We start from the raw sequence: 27,563 nt of genomic DNA on the forward strand, positions 1-27,563 counted from the left end.
ATATAATTCACTGGCATTACTTACCCAGAAGAGAGTTAAATCAACGGGCCCCAAAAATGTTAACATTTCTACTGCCTTCTCCCCCGCCCCTCATCTTCCTGTAACACCTCCTCCTCTTTGCAGCAAGAAAATCAAAGCAGCTACAAAATGAAACTGTATTTGAAGTTTCTCTATATTAGGTGCATATAAAGGCCAAACTCTTAGGGCAGAAAGTAGTGTGGTCTCTTGTTACATGTGGGTTTATGCCGTTCCTTAATCCTTACCTAGTTTTCTTCTTTGTGCTCTACTCCTCCCATTCCTCCCCGACTCCGGTCCCCTTCCAATTACTCCAGAATAAATAGTGAGATCTTTGGGAGAGGTCTTAATGGAAAAGATTAAAGGGACATCCATGCCCGGATAAATGTATTGATCTTTTATCGAAACACGTTACCCAAAGTAGGGATGAGCTAGTGTTCCAAGACCCAATGGTCTGACCCACATCCCTGCCCACACATAGCCCTCTCTCGACCCTGGCCTCCTAGTGAGGATGCCAGCCATGCAGTTCGCCTGTATTTCTCTAAATCTGTGTAGCAGGGACCAGATTGGTGATGTTAACAGGAGGACCTTAGGAACTCTGCCTCTTTTCCTAGCTTCTCATTGAATTGCCCAAGGACCCAGCATCCCAGGTCTCTCCTTGCCCATTTCACACTCTGTAGAGGAGGCATTGCCAGTAAGTTCTCTTGCCATTGCGTGTCAGATCGATGATACAGGTACAGGGGTACCCGGGCATAATTCTGCCATCCCCTTTTCTCACATTTAAGAAAGCATGTTATCACCTTGAATGTGTTATAAGTGTTTTTAGCAAATTATTCCCCAAATCTTGGCACTTTATTATTAGAGACCAGCTTTTTTCATCTGATGTAAACGCACCATGGTTGAGTACCCCTGGCTTGGGACACCTGATGTAACTGCGGGCCCTTATCCTGAACCGCCGCTCCATTTCCTACACTGCAGATGGGAATTCTCCTTCAAATGTGTGTTAAGCAACCAGAGATATAAAGATACATAAGGCTCAATCCTGCCCTGTAAGGGCAGAATCTAGTTGGGGAGATAGACACACGTAAAAGTAATGATTCCATAGGGAGTGCTACAGTGGTGCAAAGAGCAGGTTGTTGTGGGATTGAGGTTCTAATTAATCTATGAATTCAGGCCTATGATTTTGGAATTGGGCCTTGGGTAGAAAGGATTCTCTGTGAGTAGAAAAGGGAGGATGTTCCCAGCAGAGAGGACAAGCTAAGTAAAGATAATTATTTGGTGGGTGAGTCTGAGGACTGGGCGCGCTGCATGTGACCAGGATGGAGGATGCATGGAGGCAGGTGAAGAGCAGGGAGATTAGGATGGACATGAGGATGCACTTGGGCGAGACGGTCCAGGGCCTGGCAGAGGGTGCCAGGATTTGGTCTTCTGTCCTGTAAGCAAAGGGAAGCTGTGGAGAGGTGTTGGCAGTCAGAGGACTCAGATGGTAGGGGCACTGGAGGCCTGGGGTGGACAGAGTGTGGACATCAGAAGACCAGGTAGAGCACTGTTATACTGATCCAGGCAGAGATGGGGGCCCTTAGAGGACAGTCAGCCAGTTGGAGACTAGTTCTCTCCCTTGCCTTGTGTTTTCCAGACTAGCACCCAGGGTGCCTGACCACAAGGTTTGTGCTCTGTAACAGATGAACATAAATTAGACCAATTGACTGTGGAAGATGAGAAAAGTGGGGAAGGGATGTAAAAACATTTAACTTGGAATAACAGAGGAGGGGCAGGTTTGGGGTGCGAGGGGTGGGAATGGGAAAAATCGGTTAGTTTTTAGGGGGTTTGATTGGAATTGCTGGTGAGGGTGCCCCATAGGGATATCTAGGAGACAGCTGGAGATAACGGGCTTGTCACTGAGAGATCTAGCTCTCGCGTCAGCTCTGTCCTTAGGGCCTAGATGGATTGGGGAGTCATGCATTTTGGTATCTGTCCTTATTCTTTTTCCATTAGAAAGGCTTCTCATTGTGATTCTGTTATCCCTCCTGTCAGCTTCCTGTACCTGAAACCCCAGTCTGCTGTGGAAAGTTTAGGGGTTCACCGTGGGAACCTGCCGTACCTCAGTGAACCGGGTTCTGCCCCAGGGCCTCTGCACTTTGATGCAAAGTCATCTGACCGTGCAGACCCGTGGCCAACTGTCCTATTAGGGAAAGAACGCCCAGCCTTCCTGGAGGGCAGCAGTAGCTTAGCACAGAGTGTGGCCAACTTAGAATCAAGAGGCCTGGCTTATTGAATGAATGGCTTCGATTCCACTTCCTCAGTGATAAACTGGAAGTGACCTGCGACAGGAGTCGAATGATGTGTGCCAGCTTCCCTGTGATTAAGGTTTAGTTCTCACCTGGGCACATTGTCAGCGTCACGTTGATATTCCAGTGCTTACCACGTTCCTACTAGAGCTACTGGAGTAGAGTATCTGTCCTGACTACAAAGCTCCAGTTTCTGTCCCTTGAGCCATCAGCAGGGTGAAGGCCCCATAGCTTTTGAAATAGATGTATTAGGTGAAATTCATTAATTAAATTTAGTTAAATTTCAACAACTGCAGTTCTAGGCACTTTTTGTCATAGAGGTTTTTATATGGTGACGCTACTATCAACCAAATTCATAAATACTAAATAGCAGAATCTGAATATTCATTTCAGACTCTGAGTAATAAAATTAGAAAACAAAGGAGCATACAAAGAATGTACCAGTCTCCCCCTGGCCATGTACTCTGGGAGAACCAGTGTGAAAGTGGAATTAATTGCTGTGTTAATGTCACTGGGGTTCAGTTATGCTGTACGCTGCCATACTAGGAAACCGCCTGCGCAACTCAGCCTATTGAATTCTGGCAGCTTTTGGAAACATACGTGTTTTTCCCCGTTATTTTTTTTCCACCCCCTTCAAGGCAGTTTTCCAGTGGTTCCCTGAGGGAGTAGTTGCATGGGGACGGTTCTTGTGTAGGCTTCCAGCTGGCTTCATTTTCACCATCTCCATGAAGCCACTGCCTCTGTCGCATTTATATATTATCCATCATGCCTGCCTTGGGACTCTTCCCTTTGAATTGTTGACTTCATATTTTTGGTTTGTACGTGCAGGCTGTCTCCTGGTTCGGACATCTACGTGACGGTCTCGTCCATGGCTTTAGCGAGATCCCAGCAGTGCCGTAACTCCCCCAGCAACCTGTCTTCGTCCAGCGAGACTGGCTCTGGCGGGGGCACGTACAGGCAGAAATCCATGCCTGAAGGGTAGGTGTGCCCCAATGTGCACGGTCCTAGTTGACATTGCTGTCTTTCATCTGTCATTCAGAGGTGTAAAATGATTTCCATTCAGCCAGCCTTGATCAATTTACTACAAAAGATCAAAAGGGGAAATATGGTTAAATAATTTCAGATGGAAAAATGTTTTCATGGCTGGTTCAAACCACTTCTTGGGCTGTATATCATTCTCTGGTCTCTAAGGACTCAGTGACAGAGAAATCAGATTACACCAGCTTCTCCATGATATATGTTGCCTATTTACACAGTACAGTTTTGTCATTTCTTAATATGTCCTCCAAAGTGAACTCAGCAGTATCCTGCTTGAACTGGTTGGAGTTTGTTTTGCTGTTACAGTAGCAGAAATGATCATAAGATCCAAAGCTTAAAATTATTTTTTTTCACACTTTAAAAGTCTTCTGTGATTTCAGCCTGTGGGTTGGTATATGTTTTTCATGGTGTTTGTTTGTTTGTTTGTTTTGAACACTAAACACCCAAAAGTAACTATTTGCTTCTGAAAAGACTTACAAGTAAAAAACTAAATGTACATGATTTCAGAGGCTACTAAAAAGGAGAAAATAATGGGAATGTCTGAAGCCTGGAAGAATTAGCAGCAAAGCATTACATGGTGCACAGAAGCTTTAGGCTTTGCCCAGAGGAACAGTAAGGGAGCAGCAGTGGCTTCCGCCAGGGTATCCTCCCCGTGAGAACCTGACAAAGAACCTGGGACCATTTTAAGATCAAATATAAGGAGTTGATAAAAACTGATGTTTCCATTCCGAGTTTTCCCCATTTTAACATGCACACAGGATTTGTTTATTTTCTTGAGATTTTACCATGTTACATAATAATCATGCTTATTACAAAGAATACCTTCATAGTGGGTATTTTTATCTATAGTGCTTTGTTGGTTTTTACAGCTATTAAGTTTGATTTCTTTGTTGTTGCAAAATGTTTATGTTAGCAGAAATTAGGTAATAAAACCACTATAAAATATGCTCTTCCCCCCACCCTCAGTGTCTCCCCCAGGATTCCCTTGGTAGTATCTCTAAAATGTGCATGTCTTATTTTAATTACTTCAGTGACAACTAGAAAAAATTTTAGCTCTTTTTCATGAGTTTCTGCAAAAGGTTTTATGAGTTAAGTATTATTATGCCAAACCACAAGCCCAACTAATTATTTCTTGTTTTAATTAGTAGATTTTAAATGGCCTGGTTTGACTTCAAAAATAAGAATTCACTGCAATTTCAGTGTTGGTACAACAATCTATCTATATATATAAAGGCTAATATGCAAAGTGTCCCCTCGGGAGTTCAGCCGGAAGACTGGGAGTTCAATCACTCGCTGTGACGTGCACTGACCACCACAGGGTGGTGCAGAGCAAAGGAAGGCCCTACTGGGGATCGAGCCGACAACCTGGGCATGTGCCCTTGACTGGAATCGAACCCAGGATCCTTCAGTTCGCAGGCCGATGCTCTATCTACTGAGCAAAACCCTCTAGGGCTGATGTCCTTTCTAAGGTGGATACTTTGCAAGATGAGGATGATACTATGGGAGAAGAAACTTTCTTCTACCCTTCAGGGTTCCTTCACTGGCTTAAAAATTTAACCTACATGAGACAGATCAAAATGAGGAAATAACCAAATTCAATTACATACATACATATGGGAACCCCACATACATGCGAGGTTCGAAACAGAAAGAGAAAATGAGGTATCTCTGACCTTCAGAGCTAAGAATAAGGTCAGGCACCTTGGGGCTTCAGAAGGAGGAAGGTCATCACAAGACAATAAGAGCAGATGTTCAGTTAGTTTGCCCTGCCCTGAGGATAGGTGAGAAAAAGTTGTCAGAGATAATCTCTGTGGGCAAAGCCCCTAATTTAAGTTCTTCTAGGTAGTTAAGGAGAGGGCCGAAGTTTCTCTTGAGCCTAAAGGATCTCAGTTGCCTTTAGCTTAAAAATAATCCACATTCCACAGAGTTACTTCTTGGGGTTACTCAGTCTGAACCCCTATGATTCAGTGTTTCTGCTGGATCCCAAGCAGTGTTTGCCTGTATCAGTGATGCAAGAGCAATTGGTTCCCTGTCTAATTCACATGTATAATCCCAAAAGTTGCCTGTCCTGAGAGGAAAAGGGTCACAGGAGTGTATGTAGTCTGATCCAACTCATTAATAATAAACTTTTAAAAGCTTAAAGCGTGCGGTCATGACAGTTAGTCAGTGTGCAGTCATTGCCCGTAAATGTAGCCTGCTCCTTTGTTGTCCTCTCCTGTCCCGGATTCAGGACCTGCTGTCTGCATGTGTGTGATGTGTCTGCCCACTCCCTTGGGTGAGGATATTGAGACCATCCAAATCCGCTGAGAGGTGAAATTTAATAAGCTGGTTAATCCTGCCTGCTCCACTCAAGTGGGCGGACCAAAGGCACCTGCACACGTTTAAGATGGGAATGAGAGGCCATCATAAAGCAACTCTCGGGAGAAGACATGGGGTCTGCTCTGCCATCCTTGGGGACTTGTTTTTGGGCCACACACTTTGAGGAATTTTAACAGGGTAGGGCATGTGCAGAGGGATGGAGGGAGGAGGGTAAATGAGGAATTTGGAGACTGGTGTGAGAAACATAACTAGGGATGTACAACCTAAAGGTGAGAATTGTGGAAGCGAGGAGGCACACTTAGGTGAAGGGTTACACTTGTCTGTGAGGGCGACAGAGACCAATAAATGAAAGTTACAGAGAAGTTTCCAGCCCTTTATGAGGGAGCTATTCAAAGCCGTGAGCCTGCTCTGGAGAGCAATGGACCGGCTCCTGGTCACTGAACGTGCTTCATGTATCAGCCAGATGATTACTAAAAACTCTTCCAAATCTGAGCTTCAACGTTCAGTGTTCCTCCAAACAAAGTAGAGTGAAGCTTCGAAAAGAGGCACAACTTGAACAGGTTTGTCTGAGCTCCTCAAGAGCAGGGTCCTTGTGTCCCTAATGCCCTGCACGCAATGAGTATGTAATGAGAACTGAAATTAAAAGTCCGTGGGATGAAAATATTTTAAAGGCAGAATTTAAAGACAGCCTTACGTTATTTGAAACCAGATAGCCAGAAAAACGCTCGGCTTTAAATTCAGAGGTTTAAAAGGTCCTTAGTTGCCTCTGCTACCAAAAAGGTAAAAGCAAAATCGCAGTCTCTGTGCCTTTGTGAAAAAGTCGTAATTTAGTGCAAATTTAGAATAGGGCCGTTTCGAGGATCTTCACTGTTTTGAACTAAAGAAGCACCCTACTTAGGGAGGAGAGGGCAAAGATCATAATTAGTGAGTACTTTTTTTTTTTTTTTTTTTTTGGTAAATGCACAGTTATTGAGTTTTTCCTAAATCGAGGTTTTTGGTTTTTACAATAGAGGTAACTTTGTTTAGTGAGGCTTGTGATTGAGTCTGTAAACAATTGTCATTTATGCAAAAGCAACTAGGGAGATGGTATTGGAGGAGTTTTACGAAAATACTTGTAGCCTTCTTTACTATGCAAATGCTTTCAACTAGCTTTTCCTCCCTGGATCCATATAATGGAATTGCCTTTTTTTTCCTTCTTCTTCTTTTTCAAATAAAGAAATGAAGCTGAAACTTAAGTAATTTGGAGTGGGAGAGCCAAAACTTGACTCCACCAGCACCACGTGGTGGTTCTCCCCAGGCATTTATCAGTTTGTAGTAAACAATACATCTGTCATGTGCATCAATCCATCAGGCCCTGTGTAGTCTTTCATTGTATAAGTTCATTAGTTAACCATACACAACTTTGTAAATTTCCACATGAACGTTTGAATTTTACACTCTGGCCCTTTTTCCTGGGCTCAGGCGGGATTTACACTGCTGATAGTGCTCATCAAGGTATTTGCTTTAATCATGTATTATATGTTTGTTCTACACTGGGAAAAATAAAACTGGCTGATTGAATAGCTAAACAGTCTTTCCAGAAATAGACAATTGCCTTTACAAAAGCCACTTTACCTACTTGTAAGTTGCCCTCCCCAAAGCAGTTTATTTTGAAAGTGGTCTCTATATAAATGATAGCAGTCTTTGTCTTTCAGACCTTAGAGTGCTCAAAAAATACTAGTTCCCAGAATGAATGATTTAGCAGATTTAGTTACTTAGTGATTTAGCAGATTACTGAGTTACGAGAAACCCCTGACATGTACCAATTGGAAGATACACATGGAACATTGGGATGGTGAAAATTTCCCTATGGCTGTGTGTGAGTGACAGTCTGTGGTTGGCTACACAAGGGCTAGAAGACTTTGGTTTCTTACTCTGTTTATCTTAAGTTAGCTCCGTCCTGATGGCTCCTGGCCTTGTTTACAGTCTAAATGCTTAGCCTACATACCTTTCTGAACTGACTACAGCAAGCACAGTTCCGGCATCCACGTTCACATGCACGGGGCTGGCTGGACAGGTACAGACAGGCAAGCGAAACTAGTAGTACCTGTCCTTAGAGTGAGGTTCACTACACCCAGGCTCCTTCCCTTTATGGGTGAGGTTTCTGATGTCCTCTTTGCCTTTGTTTGGGGAAATCACCACAGGTTTGGAGTCAGCCGCAGATCCCCAGCCTCCATTGACAGGCAGAACACCCAGGCAGATCTTGGTGGCAGCGGAAAATCCACACCCAGCTGGCAAAGAAGTGAGGATAGCATTGCCGACCAGATGGGTAAGTAATTAAATTTCTACAAAAAGCTAGTTGCTTTTACACCAAGGTGACTTGGGCTTCCTCCTGATGATGTCATCAAAGCATTCTGTTATATAATATAGCCCTGGTTAATAAATGTGAATGAGAATTAAGTCTTGGTTAGATGAACAGCCCTGGTTAATAAATGTGAATGAGAGTTAAGTCTTGGTTAGATTATGTATAAGTGAAAGCAACAAATAAGACCTGAGAGAAAAGTCAAGGAATTCTAAGTGACCCTAAATCTAAAAATAAAAATGACATAGGAATTTTTTTTTCAGAACCCAAATTAAATTGCCAGACTGCCAAACCACATGTCCTAAGTATCTCCCTCCCCTTTCATCTGTCTTTTTGTTTTTGCCTCTTACAAGTGCCCTGAAAGATTTGTTGGTATTCTTACAAGGAGTTTAAAATAAATACATAAAATTTTAAAAACTATGTACAAAGTGGGAAAGAGGTACAATTGTTGCTTAGTCACATGTGTAGCGTGGTTAGTATCTCTTTCCTCCCCTGTATGCTTTTTCCCCCTCCTCTGCTATTAAGCTGCCAGCAAGGACATGTCTTAGCAGGACAAAGAGCTGGATGGGGAGGATTTGCAGGAGAGCCTTCATTTGGGTTCCTAATGCATATATTTCTCTGTATATATTTGTAGTTGCTGCAATGACACCATTACATGAGTTCGTACAATAAAATTTTGCCATGAAACATGATTAAGTTTCAACACAATAGTATCATAGATTTTTAGTATCAACACAGCTGATACATCAGGGTCTTGAATCTAGACAGGTATTTTTTTCCTTTATCTTATTTTTAGTAGCATTACCAGGGGTGTGAGATTCAAAACAAATACATTTCAGGTCTGAAAAAAAGATACGTTTTAAGACAGAGCCCCACCTTTTTATCCTCCCAGAAAATGCATTGTCTGTCTCATTGTTTTAATGACTGTGCCCGTGTAAAGGCACTAATCACAAACATAGAAGGAAGTGGAGATGTATTGAGCTAAGACACACGTTGGGGAAAAGAAATATAATTCCTAGGTTCTGAAGATATGCTTTGTTGCAATAACTTCAGTGCAATGTGCCTGGTTATTGAAGCCATCTGTCCCTCCCCCTCTCATCCCACCCACCCACCACACAGAAAACCTGAGCATATTCTGCTCTGCTCTTAGCAGAATGTGTTTAAGCCCATATGTTTTGATACTGTGGAGCTGGTAACGACACGTGCGCAAAGGATCCCTTCTTCATCATGACTTTAGCAGCTTTTTCTGGCTCCTGGTGCACGCTTTGAACAAAGCTGCCAGCAAGCCCTTTGTGCAGCGTTCAGTGTCACTTCCTACTCATGGGAAGCCATGTGACGAAAGGAAAGGGTAATTACAAGGTTCGTCCTAGACCGTATTCATTCTTGCACAGAAGCCTCCCTCTAGTCTTTTTGTTCTCGCATCCCCTTTAGTTTAGTGGCATCCCACTTTTAATAGATAAGACTCTGAAATTAATATGGATGAATCCTTTTAACTCACTTGTTCATCTTTTTAGTAAGATATACCTTTTTTTTGCAAGATACCCCTAGAGCAGTGATGGCGAACCTTTTGAGCTCGGCGTGTCAGCATTTTGAAAAACCCTAACTTAACTCTGGTGCCGTGTCACATATAGAAATTTTTTGATATTTTCAGCCATACTAAAACAAAGACTTATATTTTTGATATTTATTTTATATATTTAAATGCTATTTAACAAAGAAAAATCCAACCAAAAACATGAGTTCACGTGTCACCTCTGACACACGTGTCATAGGTTCGCCATCACTGCCCTAGAGCCTGCCAGAAGAGCCTTTTCACCAAGTGGGGCCTTTCTCTATTCAAAATCTAAGGCTTGAAATAAAATGTTAAAATAAAATAAATTTGTGTACGTTTTTACATTCCAGAAGACTAACCCAGCCTTTTCTAATGGGAACCTCAGAAGGAAAGAAGGAAACTCAGGGGCTTAGTTATGCCATGCTAGGGAGAAATTGATAAAAATAATTATGTCTTGTTACTCATTGCACTGTATTGAGTGTGTGAAGGCTTAACCTTTACACACTCAGTTCGTAAAAACAAAATTCTCTAATGATTTTCAGGTCACTCATTGACAATATTGAGGAGAGTCTTACTTGTAAGCGAGACCCACCCCCCACCCCCCATCTTTGTCCATCAGTGTGCTATGAACTGGTGCCCCAGTGGAGACGAGGAGTGTAGCTTGCTTAATGAACTCACTCATCTCCGTGGCTGTTCATTTCTCTGTGCCTCTGCTTTTGGAAATGGTTGAGAATCAGAGCAAAAGGGTATGTTGCCCAGTCCATTATGTGTTAGGAATGGTGTTGCCGAAGTCCGGAATCGTTGCTGTTAGCTAGCAGTGTGTGAAAGAAGTAAAATTGCTTACCTTGCACCTTTGGAACCCCGTCATGAACGCCAGCTTGGACTCCAAAAGGAAGCAATTGTTTTAAGTAAACTAGTTGCTGTGTGTCTTTTCTGTTGTGCTTAGCTTACAGTTATAGAGGACCTCAGGATTTCAATTCTTTTTTCCTCGAGCAGCATGAATATACAGGTAAAATATTTCCAAGGTGTCATGGTAAGTAACACGTGATTGCATCCATGCCTGTCTAGGTAATGTAGACCAAGCTAGGTTAGCTACACTTTGCAGTGAATGAATCTCATAAATTCAATCCATGTATTTTAGACTGTTTCCCAAACCAAAAGTTGATTTCTAACTTTGCCGCGTTGTTCATGGCCTTTGGTTTGGTGGTACTTGGCTCTGCTCATGTCACCAGCTGCAAGCTTTACCCATCAGCCACTTAGTTTCTGACATGCTGTCTATTGTGTAAACTCTCAACAAGCTTATTGCTGAAATTCAGAGTTTGCTGGTCAGTGAGCTCAGAGGTGCCGTGGCAAGCTGTCTTCATTTGTCCACATGTGCTTGGGCTGCTTCGGCCTGCACCATAATGTCCTGTGCTGTGTTGCAGAGCCGACGTGCCACCTCCCAGCAGTATCGAAGGTACTGCCCACGTTCCGAGAGAGCCCCAGCGGGAGGCTGATGCGGCAGGATCCAGTGGTTCACTTGTCTCCGAACAAACAGGGGCATGTAAGTTCACTGTAAAATAACAGGAGTGGTAGGTGCCTAGCGATGCACCTTCCTTGTGATGGCTGTGAAAATGGTACAGGTCTGCTCTGCTCTTCCTCCCACGTGGTCAAAGAGGAAGTCATCCTGGCGGAAGGGGGCCTTTGCTGTCCTGGCCCTGGGCTTTCTGCTGCCAACAAGGTTGCTTTGAGATAAATTGAAATTCCTCTTTGGTATGCACCTGCCACCCCATCATCTGGGTGAAAGGCCAGGTGAACCCGTCACAAACAGTCCTAAAATGTTATGAATTGAAGTGTGTGAGAAATGGACTTTACTTGTTAACACAGTTGCAAGCATGAGGTATGGTTGAACAGACAACTTCCTGACAGCTCCCCCTACTGCTTCTCTTATCTTTCAGAGCTGCACACATTTTTGTCCTTCACCATCATGGCACACAGTTCCTTATCACTTACCGGTAGAATGGGGAATGGAGGTCATCATTTCCTCCCCCTTTCAGTGCAGTTGGTCTCTTTGGTCTATCTGCTCACTGAAATGTGTGTTTATATTTATGTCATTCAATAGGGTGAGGAAAGACTGTCTCATATTCACTAACTTACGAGATGCTCAGAGATGAGAGGGCTCCTCTCAGTTTTGCTCTAATGAAATGAATATGGGAGCTGAAAACACAAGAGAGGAGCACGTGTGTGCAAGCACCCACTCAGGCTGTGTGGGGAGATTTACTGACGAGACGGGATGTTGTCACAGTTCTTATAAATGGGAGATTGCCCCAGTCACTCTGTCCATTTCCCCACCTTCATTACTAATCGGTATATTGATTACATGGTAAAATAATATTTGGGATAGGTTGGGTTAGAGAAAACATATTAAACTTAATTTCACCTGTTTCTTTGTACTTTTTAAAAATTGACCACTAGAAAACTTAAAATTTCAGTGTGGTTCACGTACAGTTTCTGCAGAAATATGTTACGTACTTTTCACTCTCAGCCCATCTCAGTGCAGGCTGCCACGTGTAAGGTGCAGAGTGGCCACACGTGGCTGGGGCTGCCAATTCCACAGACAGGTGCAGGGCTGAGTTAAGAAGGAGAGAGCTTTATTTTTGCACTTTGAAATGAAACTTGAGTGTCCTCCTCCTGCCGCTATCCTCAGCAGACACACACACACACACACACACACACACACACACACACACAATTCCTTCTCTCCACTTTTCTCTTAAAATACTGTTTTATTCAGCTATCCTTGGAAATCTTATTTCTTTGGTAAACTACAAAATATTCTAAGTAACTAAGCTACTGTGTAGAAAGGGTTCTGTACTCATTTTATTAATTGAGATACAATTCACATACCTTAATATTCACTCATTTAAAGTGTACAGTTTAATGGTTTTTTAATATATTCTCAGGGTTGTGCCACCAGCACCACCATCTAACCCTAGAAAACATATCACCCCAGAGAAACCCTGTACCTCAGTCATCGCCCTGACTCTTCCCTCCCCTCCAAGCTCTTGACAGCCACGAACCTACTTTCTGTCCTTGTTGAAGTGTCTATTCTGGACGTTTCACACGAGTGGAACAAAATGTGTGGCCTTTTATGTCTGGCTTCTTTCACTCAGTTGTGCGTAATGTTTTCAAGAGTCATACATGTTGTAACGTGTCAGTACTTCATTTCTTTGTATGATAGAATAACAGTCCATGGTCTAGAAATACCACAATTCCTTATCCATTTATCAGCCGGTGGACACTGGGTTGTTTCTGGCTTTTGGCTTCATGAATAACGCTGCTGTGAACATGCGCATGGAAGTGGTGTGTGAACATGTTCTCATTTCTCTTGAGTCGACGCTGAGAGTGGGACTGAGCTGTTGGACATCAGCGGCCCCAGTTCCCATTCCCACCAGCAGTCCAGCCAGCATTTTGTCTGCCCCTTTGTGTATAGCATCTCACTGTGTGTGAGGTGTATCTCGTGTGGTTTTGATTGGCATTTCCCTAGTGACTAAAGATGCTGAGTATATTTTCATGTGCTTGTTGGCCATTTGTATATCATCTTTTGAGAAATGCCCATTTAAATCCTTTGCCCATGTTTTAATTAGGGTATCTGAAACATAAAAGTTTTTAATTTTGATGAGGTCCAGTTTATCAATTTTTTTTCTTTTTTGTGTGCTTTTGGGGTCATCTCTAGGAGACCATTGCATAATCCAAGGTCATAAAGATGTACATTTATGTTTTCTTCTAAGAGTTTTACAGTGTTAGCTCTTACATTTACTTCTTTGATCTTTTTGAGTTTGTTTTTCTATGTGGAAAGGATCCAATTTAATTCTTTGTGGATATCCACGTGTCCCAGCACCGTCTGTTGAAAAGACTGTTACTCTCCCTTCCCAAGCTCCCCCATTGAATTCACTTGGCACCTCCGTATACATCATACCTCTGAGCCCTCCTCAGAAAGCTATCTCCTAAATAGATGCGCACTGGGGAGCTCTCTTTAGGAATAAGTCTTAGGTTCTGCCTTCTCTTTACTCTGAGCACAGTAGGTCTCTTCTAATTTTAAAGCCTTTTGGAGGTGTCATTTTTTTCTATTTTAGGATTAAAATATTGAAGACTAATAACAATTTAGATTTTTTTCTGATTAAAATGACCTCAGTACTGTTCATGCTTTGGCATAAGTGAAATAATGAAAAATGGGTTCTTAAGAAACCATTTCCAGCGCTCTCTGCCATCGAGCCTTCGCTGGGTTTGTCCAGGCACCTCCAGCCGGACCTCGGTTTCCCACCATTAGAACCTTTGGCCTTGGACCCATCACTAGACACACCGCGGGTCGTTCTCCCTGTTGTTTTCCTGGTGTTCACGAGGCAGAGCCTGCCCGTGAGTAACTCTGCTTCCCCTGCAGCCTGACAGCCACTACTCGAGCCACTCCAGCAGCAACACCCTCTCCAGCAACGCGTCCAGCGCCCACAGTGACGAGAAGTGGTATGACGGGGACCGCACTGAGTCCGAGCTCAACAGCTACAACTACCTGCAGGGCACCTCTGCCGACAGCGGCATCGACACCACCTCCTACGGCCCCAGCCACGGCAGCAGCGCCTCCCTGGGGGCCGCCACGGCCTCGCCTCGCTCGGGGCCCGGCAAGGAGAAAGTGGCCCCCCTGTGGCACAGCTCCAGCGAGGTCATCTCCATGGTGGATCGGACGTTAGAGGCTGAGAGCCACGGCCTGGACCGGAAAGCAGAGTCCTCCCTGAGCCTGGACATCCACAGCAAGAGCCAGGCCGGCTCCAGCCCTCTGACCCGGGAGAGCAGCACTTTCAGCATCAACGACGCCGCTTCCCACACGAGGTAACTGCCCTTCCCTGTGCCCCGTTCCCAGCCCGTCCTGAATTGAGTGCCCAGCCTTGTCCCACTTCACTTGGCTCTATAGTGTATAGAGCAGGGGGGTGTTCCATGCAGTGGCAGTTATTATTACATATTTAGTGCCTTTTAATTGGCACCAAAATACTCTTCCTCCAATTCTACCACAATATTATTATTATTATCATCATTATTATTTGGGGGTAGGCAGTTAATTTTCACTGAGGATGATTTTTAGAGAGAGTGGAAAGAAGGGGGAAGAGAGAGAAACACACTGATGTGAAAGAGGCACATCGATTGGAGTACCTCCCCAACCAGGGGTTGAACCTACACCCAGGTACGTGCCCTTGACTGGGAATCGAACGTACGACCTTTCGGTCTGCAGGGCCCACTTTCTAACCACTGAACACACTGACCAGGGCCTAACGCATTAGTTTAAGCTGTGAGAAAGTTTACAGATTCAGTCTTTGTAAAGTTGTCTTTGATTTTATGAAAAATTTCCTTTGTACCAGAATTAGAAGAATTTTATAATTTGGGCTTTTAGCTAGTGATAGAGAAAGTAGACTAGAACAGTCTTTTGAAGATATTAAAAGAAAATCTTGACCGTATTTTTAAAAAGGCCTAACATGGCATTATTTACGATGCTGAACACACCCTTTTCATTGCCTGTTTCCCAGAGAAGATCACTTAACCCCATGTTTACATGATAATTTTTTTCCGTTAATTGGCTCCTGATAGTTATGTGGTTGAGGGTGGGGGATATACATCAGAAAAGTGTAGCTAAAATTAGACATACCATCTACCTTGCAAAATAAGTACATATTCCCCTGTATTCTTAGGTAGGCAAAATTAATACCAATTTTTATTTATTCCTTTAGATTTGAGCCTAAAATCCAAAGTATGGAAGGATTTTTGCTTTCAGGGAGGAAACGCTCCATTGGTCTCTTCACGGGGCTGGTGATCTTTGTGGTAGTTTCTCCTTTACCTGTTATTGTTGTCAGTCATTGATCAGCTTATAGGACAGCATCTAACCTTGCCTGGGCCTCTTTTTTTATTATGCCCTAAAGAAAAAATAGCAAAGAAGCTGGATTTAGTTTTACTTTCAAATGGGAATCTAAGCACAAGATCTGTCAGGAAACTCCAGATAACCTCCACTTAATTTGGATTTGTTTAACTTGATCAGTTAAATATTCAGTTCTCTCATTGTCTCTATATTGTTACTGATAAGATTCTTGAGCTTCCCATCTAGTAAATTCCAGGCGGGCCCAGCATCTCACATGCTTGTTTCTGTTTATTGTGGTAGGTCTAGAAACACATGGCCCCACACAAAAAGGAATTGGCAAAGCAGTCCCAGTCTGGAGTGCCAGGCACCCATTTACCTTCCCACAGTCCAGGGGATAGAATGTTGGTCCGTCGAGTGGGTTAAGGAAGTGTTTGGAAAAGGAGAACAGAAAGCTAGGCATCAAATACCATAGTAATATAATATAGAATCCTGGGGCACAGAGTTAGGGCATTCCGTTGCTGTGTTTTGACACGTGCCATCATCCCATTAACTATAGCCTGTGCTGCATTGACTTGGAACATCTTTGAGTTCAGAATAGTTTCTCAGTTTAGGTCGACTCTTGTTTCTTTGGTTTCCGGTTCTTTGTTTTGAAAGGAGGGTGTCCTTTTTAAGAATGATATTCCATCTGGGGCTCTATCTCTGCTCTAATTTGATGGTGGAAGAAAATCAGTCATGAGGTCTTGTCTAGTACGGCGTGGGCATGGAGTAGGCTCGGAAAGGGCTAAGCCTCCGAAGCCAAAGCACAAAACATCGGCCGCGCCATCTAACCAATCCGACGAATCCCAGGGGCTCTACAAAGCCCCCCTGAAAAGCAGGCACCTGGGATTGCATTTTCTGAATGTGCTGACCAGGACAGCCTGACCACCTCCGAGGATTACCCACATTTTCTGCTTTAGACTGACCATGCAGAAATTATTTAAATCATCCTGTAGAAATAACTCTTGTGTTGAAAGTCAAACGTACTGGAGAAGAGAAGAATGTAGCCTTGCAGGGATGGTGGCAGGGCCTCCCATCCACGGTAGGTGGAGTCACAGTCGTTTCTCGACTCTGGTAAACAGGATGCTGTGTGACTTCAGTCTGTTGATCGTGGCGGAGCGAGCTGGATGATCAGAGCCTCAGCAGCCTGCCTTTTCTGGAGGAAAGGGGGATGTAGCCACCAAATGCACATCTCTGGAGGAACCAGAATCACTGCAAATTAGAGTGTGTGGTCCCCGGAAGACAGGAGCCGCAATTAACAGGGAGGTCCCTTGACAGTGCATGAAAGCGCTTGTACCTGGGACTTGGTGACAAAACCCAAATTACAGTGATTAAGCTCAACTGTGTTTCTCCCTGGGCTGTGTTTCTGCCCACCCTGTCCTCCGGTCTCCCTGTTGACGATTGTGCAGGGTTTTTTGTGGCACCCCATGAGAGCTGCATTAATGTAGGTTGGTAATTGCATAGGATTGTTCTAGTCGAATGTCATTAAGAGAAGCCATACACACCAACTTTCTACAATTAAAAAGTTTATTAATTGCTCTAAAGTGTTGCTTCCTTAAAAAAAAATGTTTTCTGTAGGGTTTGGAAAGTTAGGGAGAGGTTTTATTTTTTTTTTTTAAGTAGCTGTTTCACTTTCTAGTTTTAAAGTGAATCACACAGTAAAATGATTTGTGATAAGCATAGGAGAGGCAAAGATACTTCTAACTTTAATACACTTTCACCAACTGGGTTACTCTTCTGCCAGAGTTCTAATCTTGGCTGTAGGCAGTGCCAGTTTGTGTGGTGACCATAGATTCCCTAGTCTAGTCCTGGTAACCAGTGGTATTTCCAGTGTTAGAACGAGGTTAAAGAATACACATTTTAAAGCTAGAAACCCCACCATGTACTTGCATATACACAGCTCTGCTGTAACGTCCTCACCTGACCTGGTTGAGTGCCCAGACTTCTGCACCCACCACGTTAGCCAGCCATTCTGCCTCCTCGTGCTTCCATAGGTCCCTCAGGTAGCCAGTTAGTACCCTTATGTGATCACATACACACCTTACTGCCGTCCAGTTCAAGAGGATTTCCCACCCAGTATGTGCATCCTGAACACCTTTGCAGAGCGTGTGCCACTGTGAGCTAATAGTAGTTGCTCAATTCATTTTGCTGAGCAAATAGGAATAACTTTCTCCTTAATGTCCCCATTTTTTGCATGATGTCTCAAGGCCCTTAATTAATAAACCATTTCAAACAGCATAAATCTCCAATTCCTGACTCCTAGAAACCACTATTACATTGCAAAGCTTTTTGTGCAGAAGGGTCAGCATTGGCAGAGAGCTGCAGCGCTTTGCAGATAGGTGTATTGAGAGTACACGTAAGGTCCTGCACAGCCTGACTTTTTAGTAAAGTCGTTTCTATGTAAGAATTTTTTTTAATCTGCAAAATATAATAAGGAGGGACTTTATTACAGCATATGTGCACACACCAACCCAATCTGGATAGAAGTCAGTCAGTGTCCGACCTTCCCTGGAGGGGCAGGCTAGAGGCCAGGAGAAATGCCTCCCCACAGTGGTCAGTGCAGTTCAGTTTCACGGATGTGCTTTTTCTGGTTAACCCATAAAGTTAACTATTCACGCCAGAAAAACCCAATGCTTCCTGAGAGGAGGGTTGAAGAAGGACTTCTTTATATTTAGTTTACATGAACACAGAGGCATGTCTTGGGCTGCTGTGTATGCCTCTGTGTGTGGGTACAGCTGGGTGGTTAGACATCCCTCTTTGGCATCCTACATAGGTGCCTTCCTTCTTGTTCAGAAATTACTCCATTGTCTTTAACATTTCTCTCTTAAATCTCTTCTTCCTGGAATTTTTTTTTAATTGCTTACAATTCCTTGCCTCTCGTCTATATTTTTTAAGGTGAGAATATGGTTTTTCCAAGTTTTATGGGCTAATTCATACTTGAAGAGTATAGCCTCTGAAATGACAAGCCCAGGACTTCTCTTCAACCTGTGGGGGGCCCAGCTCGCCTTACATCTACGGATCATGTTCATGGGTCATTTTTGCCTCGTGGTTCTGCACACAGTTAACAGGCAGGATTCTGTTTTAATTTGCAGCAGAACTACAGGTGATCTGTCCTAAGCTTTCTGTCCCCATTTCTTCCGGCTCAGGGGAGTGGGTGACTGTTTTATCCAGAACTTCAGTGGTGTCTAGCTAACCTCAAAGATGACCAAACAGAACCACTGTAGTTGAAATTTCAAGTGAGCATTGAGAGAATGAGGCCTCAGTCAAGCCACAGATGTCAGGTTGCATGATGCAGAACTCACCAGCAGAATTAACATTGCTTTGTTCTGTGGAGCAACTGATCCATTTATTCAGTGGATAAGGAAAGCCCAGATTCTCCAGATGCCATTCCATCATCAGACCGGAAGGATTCTGAAAGGACAGAGTCCGCCCTTGTCATATGTAAGCCATCCTACCCAGATGAGAATTTATCCATTGCTTAAAAGGATGTTACACCTAGCTCTGCTGTAACGTCCTCACCTATCCCATTGCTTCTTATGGGATGCTCTTAAGAAGAGAGGTTGCATAACCTTTTCTAAGTAATTTTAGTACTTAAGTCCTCTTCCTCTTCAAAATTTTGTCCCATGTCTACCTATTTGAAATTCCTCTAGCTGTAGCTTAAATATACAATTAAGAAAGAATAAATGGTTTTGAGGGGCTGAATCTTTTCTAAACATGATACGAAATTTGTAGGCACCAGGTCAGAGCCCATTGGAAAACAATTTTTAAAAAAGAATGGAACTTTGTAATAGCCCTCCACGTCCAGGCAAGTGGAGAGAGAAATACAGGGAACGTAGATTTGGATGCTGAGATCCAGGTCCAAGTCTTGGTTCTGTTGACCAGCGATGCTGCCTTTAGGCAGTCATGCCGTTCCACCGAGCTTGTCCCTGATCCTTAATCTAATAATACCTGGTCCACTTATTCAGTGGTGGTTTTTATGTGTTTGTTGAGAGTAAAAATAGTTGTCAAATGTATTGCAAACTGTAAATATCCTTTTAAGACAGAAGGTTTTCTGCCTTTTTTGTTTTTTGAAGTTCTCCATCGCCTACCTTAATGCAGTTATGGAGCTACTTTCTCTTTGATAAATATGTATCTCCCTCAACTTCTCTTTTATGTAACCAATTTTATACTCATACTAGGAGCCTGGTGCATGAAATTTGTGCACTGGCCGGGGGTAGGGGGGAGTGTCCCTCAGCCCGGCCTGTGCCCTCTTGCACTCCTTAGCATCTGCCTGCTCGCTGCTCCTTACCGCTCGGCTCACTGCTCCTTAGCGCTGCCGCAGATGTGGGAGAGGCTACCGCTACCACTGCTGCGCTCTCCAGCTGTGAGCCCGCCTTCTGGCTGAGCAGCGCTCCCCCTATGGGAGCACACTGACCACCAGGGAGCAGCTCCTGCATTGAGCGTCTGCCCCCTGGTGGTCAATGCGCATCATAGTGACCGATCATTCTAGTTGTTCCACTGTAAGGGTCTCAGGCTTTTATTATATAGACTAGGGGCCCAGTGCAGGAATTCATGCACCTTGAAAGGAACTGTGGGCCACGAGACTGTGGTGGGCACAGGTGTGGGTCCCAGCCCATCCTCCATGCCCCCGCCTGGCCCCTCCCGCCATGGCTCCCGGTCCCCTGTCTGCTAGCAGCCTTGCTCCTGCCGCCACCCCTCCCAGGTGCTGACAGCATGAAGCGATTGGTGCCGGCGCCAGTAGCGGGTGCAAGTGGGGCCATCGCCATCAGCGGGTGAAAGTGGCGGCTGCTGCCCCGATCGTCCCTCAGGAGCAAGGGGAGGTAGAAAAGCCCTGAGGGGTGATTGGGGTTGGCACCGGGTGCCGGCAGCAGGTGCAAGCAAAGAATTTTCAGTAACCACCAGAGGCTCACCCCAATGACAGCTACCTGCTCCCTGCCTTGGTCTGGCGCCCCCGCTCACCTGCTCCACAATCCTACCGCTACCGATGCCCGCCATGTTCCACGCACGCTCCCTGGTGATCAGCGCACATCATAGTGACTGGTTGTTCAGTTGTTCCACCGTTCAGTCTATTTGCATATTAGCCTTCTATTATATAGGATAGGATTTTTGCTTCTCAATTTTCCTTCTTTGTTTTCTCTATCCTTTTGAAATGCCAAACCTGGACATGACACTCTTTTCAGCTGTGCCTAATAAAATGGTAATATTTATAGTTATCTTGGTAGCTTCCTACTAAGTAGCTCAGCATTACAGATGCATTCAGCTTGCGGTCCACAGTGACCCCTGAGGCCTCTTCTGCTGCATATGCATAGCCTCATCTCCTATGCTTTATGTAGTAGTGGGCTCTGGTACTTAGTAACTATCTCCCTGTGACAGATGAGCAGTTTTCTCTACCGCGATCATTTGGCTGTCCTGTTGCCAGTTTAATCATTCTGACTTAACTTATTTCTTTTCTCCCTAATCACTTAGAATTAGTGTCTTCTGAAGCCCTCCTGAATTGTAGGGCCCAGTATTGGAGAGAATAGGCTACTGCTGGACACAGTGGGAAGCCACAGACCTCCTCAGTCATTATCCTCCACATTATCTGTCACCCGAAGGCTTACTTGTTTGTACAGTAATCACAGGAAACCCTACAGCTTCCTCCCCTCAGTACAGGCCACCATCCAGCCTTTGCCACAGCCATTTGGCGGGTGACTAATTGCCGCTCTCCCCCTTAGCAGGCCCAGCCTGACTGAAATCCGTTCCTGTGTGTCCTACCTGCACGGCAGGTGACTCAAGTGTTTCCCTTGGTGGCTGTCAGCAGCACAGCAGTGGCTAGCAGGTGCTTCCACTGGAGGGTGGTCTCCGTGACGATGCAGACCAGCTCCCAGGCCTTCACAGCTTGGGTTCTCAGGGCTCAGAGTTAATGTTCGGCTGCCCTGTCCTGTGTGCAGGGTCCCCAGGTCGGTGTATGACTTCCTTTGTCAAGTGACACTGCCATGTCCTTATGCCCTTTCTGCGCCCTCTCCTGTAAGAGAGCCAGCTGCGGTGCATTTGCTCATGGTTTCACCAGGTGAAGGTGAGCAGTTTGGATGGATTCAGGTTGTCCCAGAGCCTCAGTTACTCGTTGCCTCTTCTCCTTTCTCTCTGTGGGGTATCGTGTATGTGTGTGCATCCGCTCTTCATTTTCAAAATTCATGTTGTGGAATGACCAGATGCACCTAAGGTTGCTCCAATTTCAGGAAAGTGGAAACATCTTATCATTTATAAAGCGTAAAGCCAGCCGCCTCCTGTGGAATCCAGAAACACCCTGACTAAATTTTTAGTGGTTTCCCCAGTTTGGTCGTGCTCATGGCTAAATGCACTTTTGATATAACGAGAAAAGAGCAGAGGTTGTTGTTGCCACACATACATACCTGTTGCTGTCTCTTCTTGTTCCATCACCATCTCACACAGTCCCATAGCGAGACCTAACTTGCCATGGGTAAAACCGCATGGTGTTGCGTTACCAGGAAATCTCCAAGAGAATGGAACAGGCCAGCCACACAGTTCCCCTTTGAAAGTGTGAAGCTGATAATGTCATTTTAGTTGTTTTGTCTCTTCCTCTCAGAGAAATAATGTTTGGAAAAAGCTCCAAACACTGTATACATTATTTATTTATTGCTCTTTCCTTTTACATGTCTAAGCCTTTTCTGTAACTTTCCCCATTATGCAGTGTATGCATTTGGCAAAAGCCAGCATAGCTATTTAAAACATGGAGGAATGATTTGTAAGTTAACAGATGATACAACCTACTTTCTATTCTCATGGCTAATTATTTCTGTTCTGACCAAACATTTAGGCTTTGAAAGCTTCAGGGTTTTGAATACCGATGTTATCATATCAAGATACTTGTTGCTGAGAAAGATAAAATATGGGCAATTCAAATGTACAGTGGTTTTCAGCATGAGTCAGGGACCACAGCATCAGCTGGGCACGCCTTAGAAGTGCAAGTTCTCATGTCGCTGCACCCCACCCAGCCTACTCAGTCAGAATCTCGGGTGGGGTCCTGTTATTTCTATTTTAACATTTATTTAAAGTGTGAGAACCAGCTCCAGTCATTCTGACACACTTGCACTCACTTGTGGATACTAACCAAGGCAGGTAAAGCAAGCACGCAACTATCCACGCTGAGAGATGTGTACGTTAGACCCTGATTCTTTGCATTTCACGGTATGGAAATCTGCTTCAGACACTAACCACGACATCGCCACATCCGTGTTATAAATGTGAATGGGGTAGGTATATCAGGTGAAAAAATCGGCAAACCAAAGATTGGATCTTGCCGCTAAGGAGCTAACAAAAGCCACAGGCCTGTCATTGTTTTAAAGTGTCCCCGAGGCTGCACTCCCACCACTGCGGAAGCCTCTCCCTGTGTCGATCAATCGTGTGGCTGTTAGCCTGGTCTCCCGTGTTACCCCTCTGAGTTTGCCCGCCTCCGTCTTTATGTGTCTGTCCCTCTTCCCTTTTACTTCTGGGTCACCGTACCCGTTCAGTCTCTCTCTGTAGCAGAAACCTGCTATTATTTTGTTCTTACTGACCTAATGTACTGCACTTATGCAAGGGTTTTGCATTCCCTTTTAATTTCAAAAGCAAACAAGTGGGATAATTTGTTACCAAGAGGTAAAAGCTAAAGGAGATTGCACTGCTTTTCAATGTATGTGAGAGAGATTGTGAGGGGATTTTTTCCTTCCCCCTCGAGCTCCTTTTGCTTTAATTTTGTGGGTGTGATTTCACTGAGGTACAACGTGCATGCATGAGTGTCCATCGAGATGACTTTTCACAATGCAGACATACCCACGCAGTCACCACCCAGATCAAGACCTGGAACATTCCCGACATCCAGACACCCTTCCTCCCCCACGCCTTCCCCAGTCACTCCGCCTCCTCCCAGTGTAAACACAGCCCTGACTCCTAAAATCCCAGGCTCAGGATACCAATTTGGGGCTTTATAGAAAAAGAATCACACCATATGTTTTATTCTGTGTCTGTGTCTTCAAGTCAGCCTTATGCTGGTGAGATTCATGCAGGTAGCATGAGTTTGTTTTCATTGCTGTAGTATAATTACATTGTGGGAAACACCACAACTCATTTATCCACTCTACTGTTGGTGAACATTTTGAGGGTTTCCAGTTTGAGGATATCACAGATTCTTATATGTGATATTTGGTACACAGTATGTATGGATTTCTTTTGGGTGTTTACCTAGGAGTGGGATTGCTAAGTCGTAGGAGATACACACACACACACACACACACACACACACACATTCAGTTGTCACAGAGACTGTGAACCAGTTTGCTGAAGTGGCTGTAACAGGTACCACTCCCACTAGTCATGAATAAGAGTTCTAATTGATTCACATCCTTTCTAGCACTTAGTATTGTAAGTCAGTAATGTTAGTCATGCTGCTGGGTGTGCAATGGTCCCTCCGTGTGGCTGTAATTTGCATTTTCTTGATAGCTGATGACACTGAGCACCAGTGTTTATTTTTTTAGCTATCCTCTTTTGTGAAAATCCTATCAAATCTTTGCCCATTTTTCTATTGGGTTGTCTTAGTTCTGTATTCTATATAGGAGCCCATGGCTGGATATATATTTTACATACAGGATGTCCCCCCAAAATGTATACACACTTTTTTCTGATAGCTCAATAGGTGTTTCTTTCTTTTCAGATTTAGCCCATTGGAATTAATAATTATTCAAAGTGTGTATACATTTTGGAGGACACCCTATATGTTCTCCTATTCTTTATCTTTAGATGAATAGAAGTTCTTTTAATGGCAGTCCTTTCCTTTATGATCCCATTAAAGAACTTCTGCTTCTATCAGAAAAATGTTCTTCCACGTTCTAGTCCAGAATCTTTAGATTTACATGTAAATACACAATCCAGCTGGAAATGATTTTTATGTAAGGGCTGAGGTGGGAGTTTCAGATCCTTTTCAGCTGTATGTGCTATCTCAGGACCATTAGAGTGCAGGGGTTTTTGTTTATTTTTCTTTTCTTTTTTGTTTTATGTATTTTCCCCTTAGTTTTCTATTCTAGAATAGTTTCTGGTTTACAGAAAGCTGCACAGGTAGTGAAGAGAGCTCCCCGGGCCCCTTACCAGCCTCCCACGTGACTGCAGTGCATTTGTCATCACTGAGGACGCCATAGTGATATGTCATTATTAGTAAAGGTCCGCACGTTGTTCAGACCAGGACCATCAGTTTTTGATGAATGAAACTGCAGCTGAGGGATGCTTTGAGGCCACATCCTCTTTACTAACTCTTAGTAAGCAAGTCCATCATCCTAAAGAGTCAGCTGTCTTTGGTCTCAGCCTGAGCTGGAGAACTCAGCAGGACTCCTGGAGTGTGAACTTGGGTCCTGTGAGATCATGGGTAGGGAGAGCGGAAATCCTCAATTAAAGGCCCTCAGGTTGTGCTCAACTTAAACTCTCACCCCTACTATTCTGCCTTTCTGAGTTTTAAAAGTATAAGGAGTAGCCTTCTCCTTAAGTTCTATGGACTTTAGTTTTAAAATATATTGATGATGAACAGCTTTTAACTTTTATTTTTAGTGACATGCTGTACATTACTTATCTTACAACTGGAGTTTGTGCCTTTTGACCCCCTTCACCCTTTCATCTCCCCCACCTCTAGCAACCACCAATACGGTTTTTAGATTACATGTATAAGTGAGATCATGCAGTATTTGTCTTTGTCTGACTTATTTCTCTTAGCATAATCCCCTCAAAGTCTATTTGTGTTATTGCAAATGGCAGGATTTTCCTTTTTTTATGGCTGAATAATCCATTGTGTGTATTTAATATACCACATTTTCTTTATTCATTCAGTCATTGATGGACACTTAGGTTGCTTTCATGTCCTAGCTATTGTAAATAATGCTGCAGTGAGCACAAGGGGCACAGATATCTCAAGATAGTATTTTTGTTTTATTTGGATAAATACCCAGAAGTGGGATTGCAGGATCATATGTTAGTTCTATTTTCCATTTTTTGAGGAACTGTTTGAGGACCCTCCATACTGTTTCCCATAGTGGTTGCACCAATTTACAACCCCACCAACAATGCATAATGGTTCCCTTTTCTCCACATTCTTGCCCACATTTGTTATTTCTTGTCTTTTTGATAATGACCATTCTAACAGGTATGAGGTGATAGCTCATTATGGTTTTGATTTGCGTTTCCCTCGTGGTTAGTGCCACTGGGCATCTCTTCATGCACTTGTTGGCCATCTGCATGTCTTTGGAAATGATGTCTATTCTGATCCTCTGCCCATTTTTTAATCGATTTGTTTTTCTCTTCTGTTGAGTTGTATGATGTATACCATGGTACAGGGATTTTAACCCTTATAGGTAGATATTGTCTCTCATTTTGTAAGTTGCCTTTTTATTTTGTTGATGGTATTTTTTGCTATAAGCAGCTTTTTAAAATCAATGCAGTCCCACTTGTTTGTTTTTGCTTTTGTTACCTCTGCTTTTGCTGTCAAATCCAAAATATCATTGCCAAGACTGAAGTCAGGGGACTTACCTCTTACTGTTTTCTTCTAGGAGTTTTACGGGCTCAGATCTTGTACTTAAGTCTTTAATCCATGTTGAGTTGGGTTTTGTGTGCAGTGTAAGAAAGCTCATTGTGATGAACAGCTTTTTCTAGAGAGTCAGCATTCGTGCAGGTGCCGTGGCTAGGGAGGCCTCAGTGTGGCCCTGGGCCCGGGATGTGAGTGTAAGCTGTACGCCTGACCCGTCTCCTCTACTGTTCTCGGCGTGGGCCTGGCAGCGTTGCCATGACCCCTGGTTCTGAGGAAAGCAAGACACAAGGCCCTGAGACTGCTGGGCCTTTGCGGCAGGCTTGCCCCCACTTGCCTCCTGTAGACTTTCCTGTAGCAAACTTAAGAGGTGCCAGTGTGTTTCAAAGTCTCACTATCCTACTCTTTACTGTAAAGTGCAGACTGACCCCCTGACCACCTTTCACCCTGACAGCAGACATTTAAATTATAGAGAGAAAGCACGGAAGGCCGACCAGCCATCCCCATTCATGTTCCATGAAATAGCCATTGTTCCTAACCCACCGTAACCCTGTCCAGATGACACCCCCGCTGATGTATTGACCCCGATGCACGCACGCACACGTGGCCCTTGTCTTTGCCCTGCTTCTCCTCAGCACCATGAGCTCCCGCCACTCTGCCAGCCCCGTCGTCTTCACCAGTGCCCGGAGTTCCCCTAAGGAAGAGCTTCATCCGGCCACCTCCTCGCAGCTCGCACCCTCCTTCTCCTCTTCCTCGTCCTCCTCGTCTGGTCCTAGGACTTTCTACCCTCGCCAGGGCGCAACTAGCAAGTACCTGATTGGATGGAAAAAACCCGAAGGAACCATAAATTCTGTGGGATTTATGGACACAAGAAAGTAAGAATTCTTTTGTTTCTCTTACTGGGTGGTTTGCTTGTAACATGACAGAGAACAGAAAGTTTGAGGCAATTTTCTGTGGCCGAGGTAGCCAGGCTGGGAAGTAGGGAAGAGTTGATTTGGTAGGGAGATTATTATTATTGTTGTTGTTGTTATTTTGGTTAGTCCTCACCTGAGGATATTTTTTCCATTAAATTTCAGAGAGAGTAGAAGGAAGGGAGGGAGGGAAGGGAAGAGAGAGAAACAGCAACATGAGACTCATGTGGTTGCCTCCCGCCTGTGCCCCGACCACGGCAGGGCATCGAACTTGCAACCCAGGTATGTGCCCTCTAGTAGGAGTCAAACCCATGAGCATTCGGTGCATGGGCCGAAGTTCTAATCACTGAGCAGCACTTATTTTTTCTAAGTAAAACTTGTCTTAAATTATCTCTCCCACTCCATTCCTTAAATAAGGTGTATTGCAGTATATTCAGATTTGAGAGTCTTAGATCTCCTAGGAAACAGTACATTAGTATCACCTTATCCATGGGGGATACGTGCCATAACCCCCAGCGGATGCCTGAAGCTGCAGGTAATACCGAACCCTGTATATACTATGGGTGTTTTTTTATACATTCACACCTTTGATAGTTTATAAATTAAGCATAGTATGAGAGTAACAACAATAACTAATAATAAAAT

General features: G+C 44.0%; 1 protein-coding gene across 20 annotated transcripts in view; it reads left to right on the plus strand.

Annotated features, from left to right (window-relative positions):
• SIPA1L1 (signal induced proliferation associated 1 like 1) overlaps positions 1 to 27,563 on the plus strand; it is a 322,135-nt gene that overhangs the window by 276,173 nt on the left and 18,399 nt on the right. For 18 of the 20 annotated variants that reach the window (XR_002831389.1, XM_023761346.1, XM_014463336.2 and 15 more), the window contains 5 exons: positions 3,132 to 3,281; positions 7,844 to 7,968; positions 10,978 to 11,096; positions 13,974 to 14,416; positions 26,643 to 26,882. Coding sequence is in view for 19 of the 20 variants with exons in the window: in XM_023761346.1 (XP_023617114.1) it covers positions 3,132 to 3,281; positions 7,844 to 7,968; positions 10,978 to 11,096; positions 13,974 to 14,416; positions 26,643 to 26,882 (1,077 nt within the window). In the remaining variant the exon portion in view is untranslated. Of the gene's footprint in view, positions 1 to 3,131; positions 3,282 to 7,843; positions 7,969 to 10,499; positions 10,563 to 10,977; positions 11,097 to 13,973; positions 14,417 to 26,642; positions 26,883 to 27,563 lie in introns of all 20 variants that reach the window. The other 2 variants (XM_023761359.1, XM_023761354.1) reach the window with 2 other exon arrangements.

The sequence above is a fragment of the Myotis lucifugus genome, unplaced genomic scaffold (genome assembly GCF_000147115.1).
Source record: "Myotis lucifugus unplaced genomic scaffold, Myoluc2.0 scaffold_207, whole genome shotgun sequence".
Classification (NCBI taxonomy): Eukaryota; Metazoa; Chordata; class Mammalia; order Chiroptera; family Vespertilionidae; genus Myotis; species Myotis lucifugus.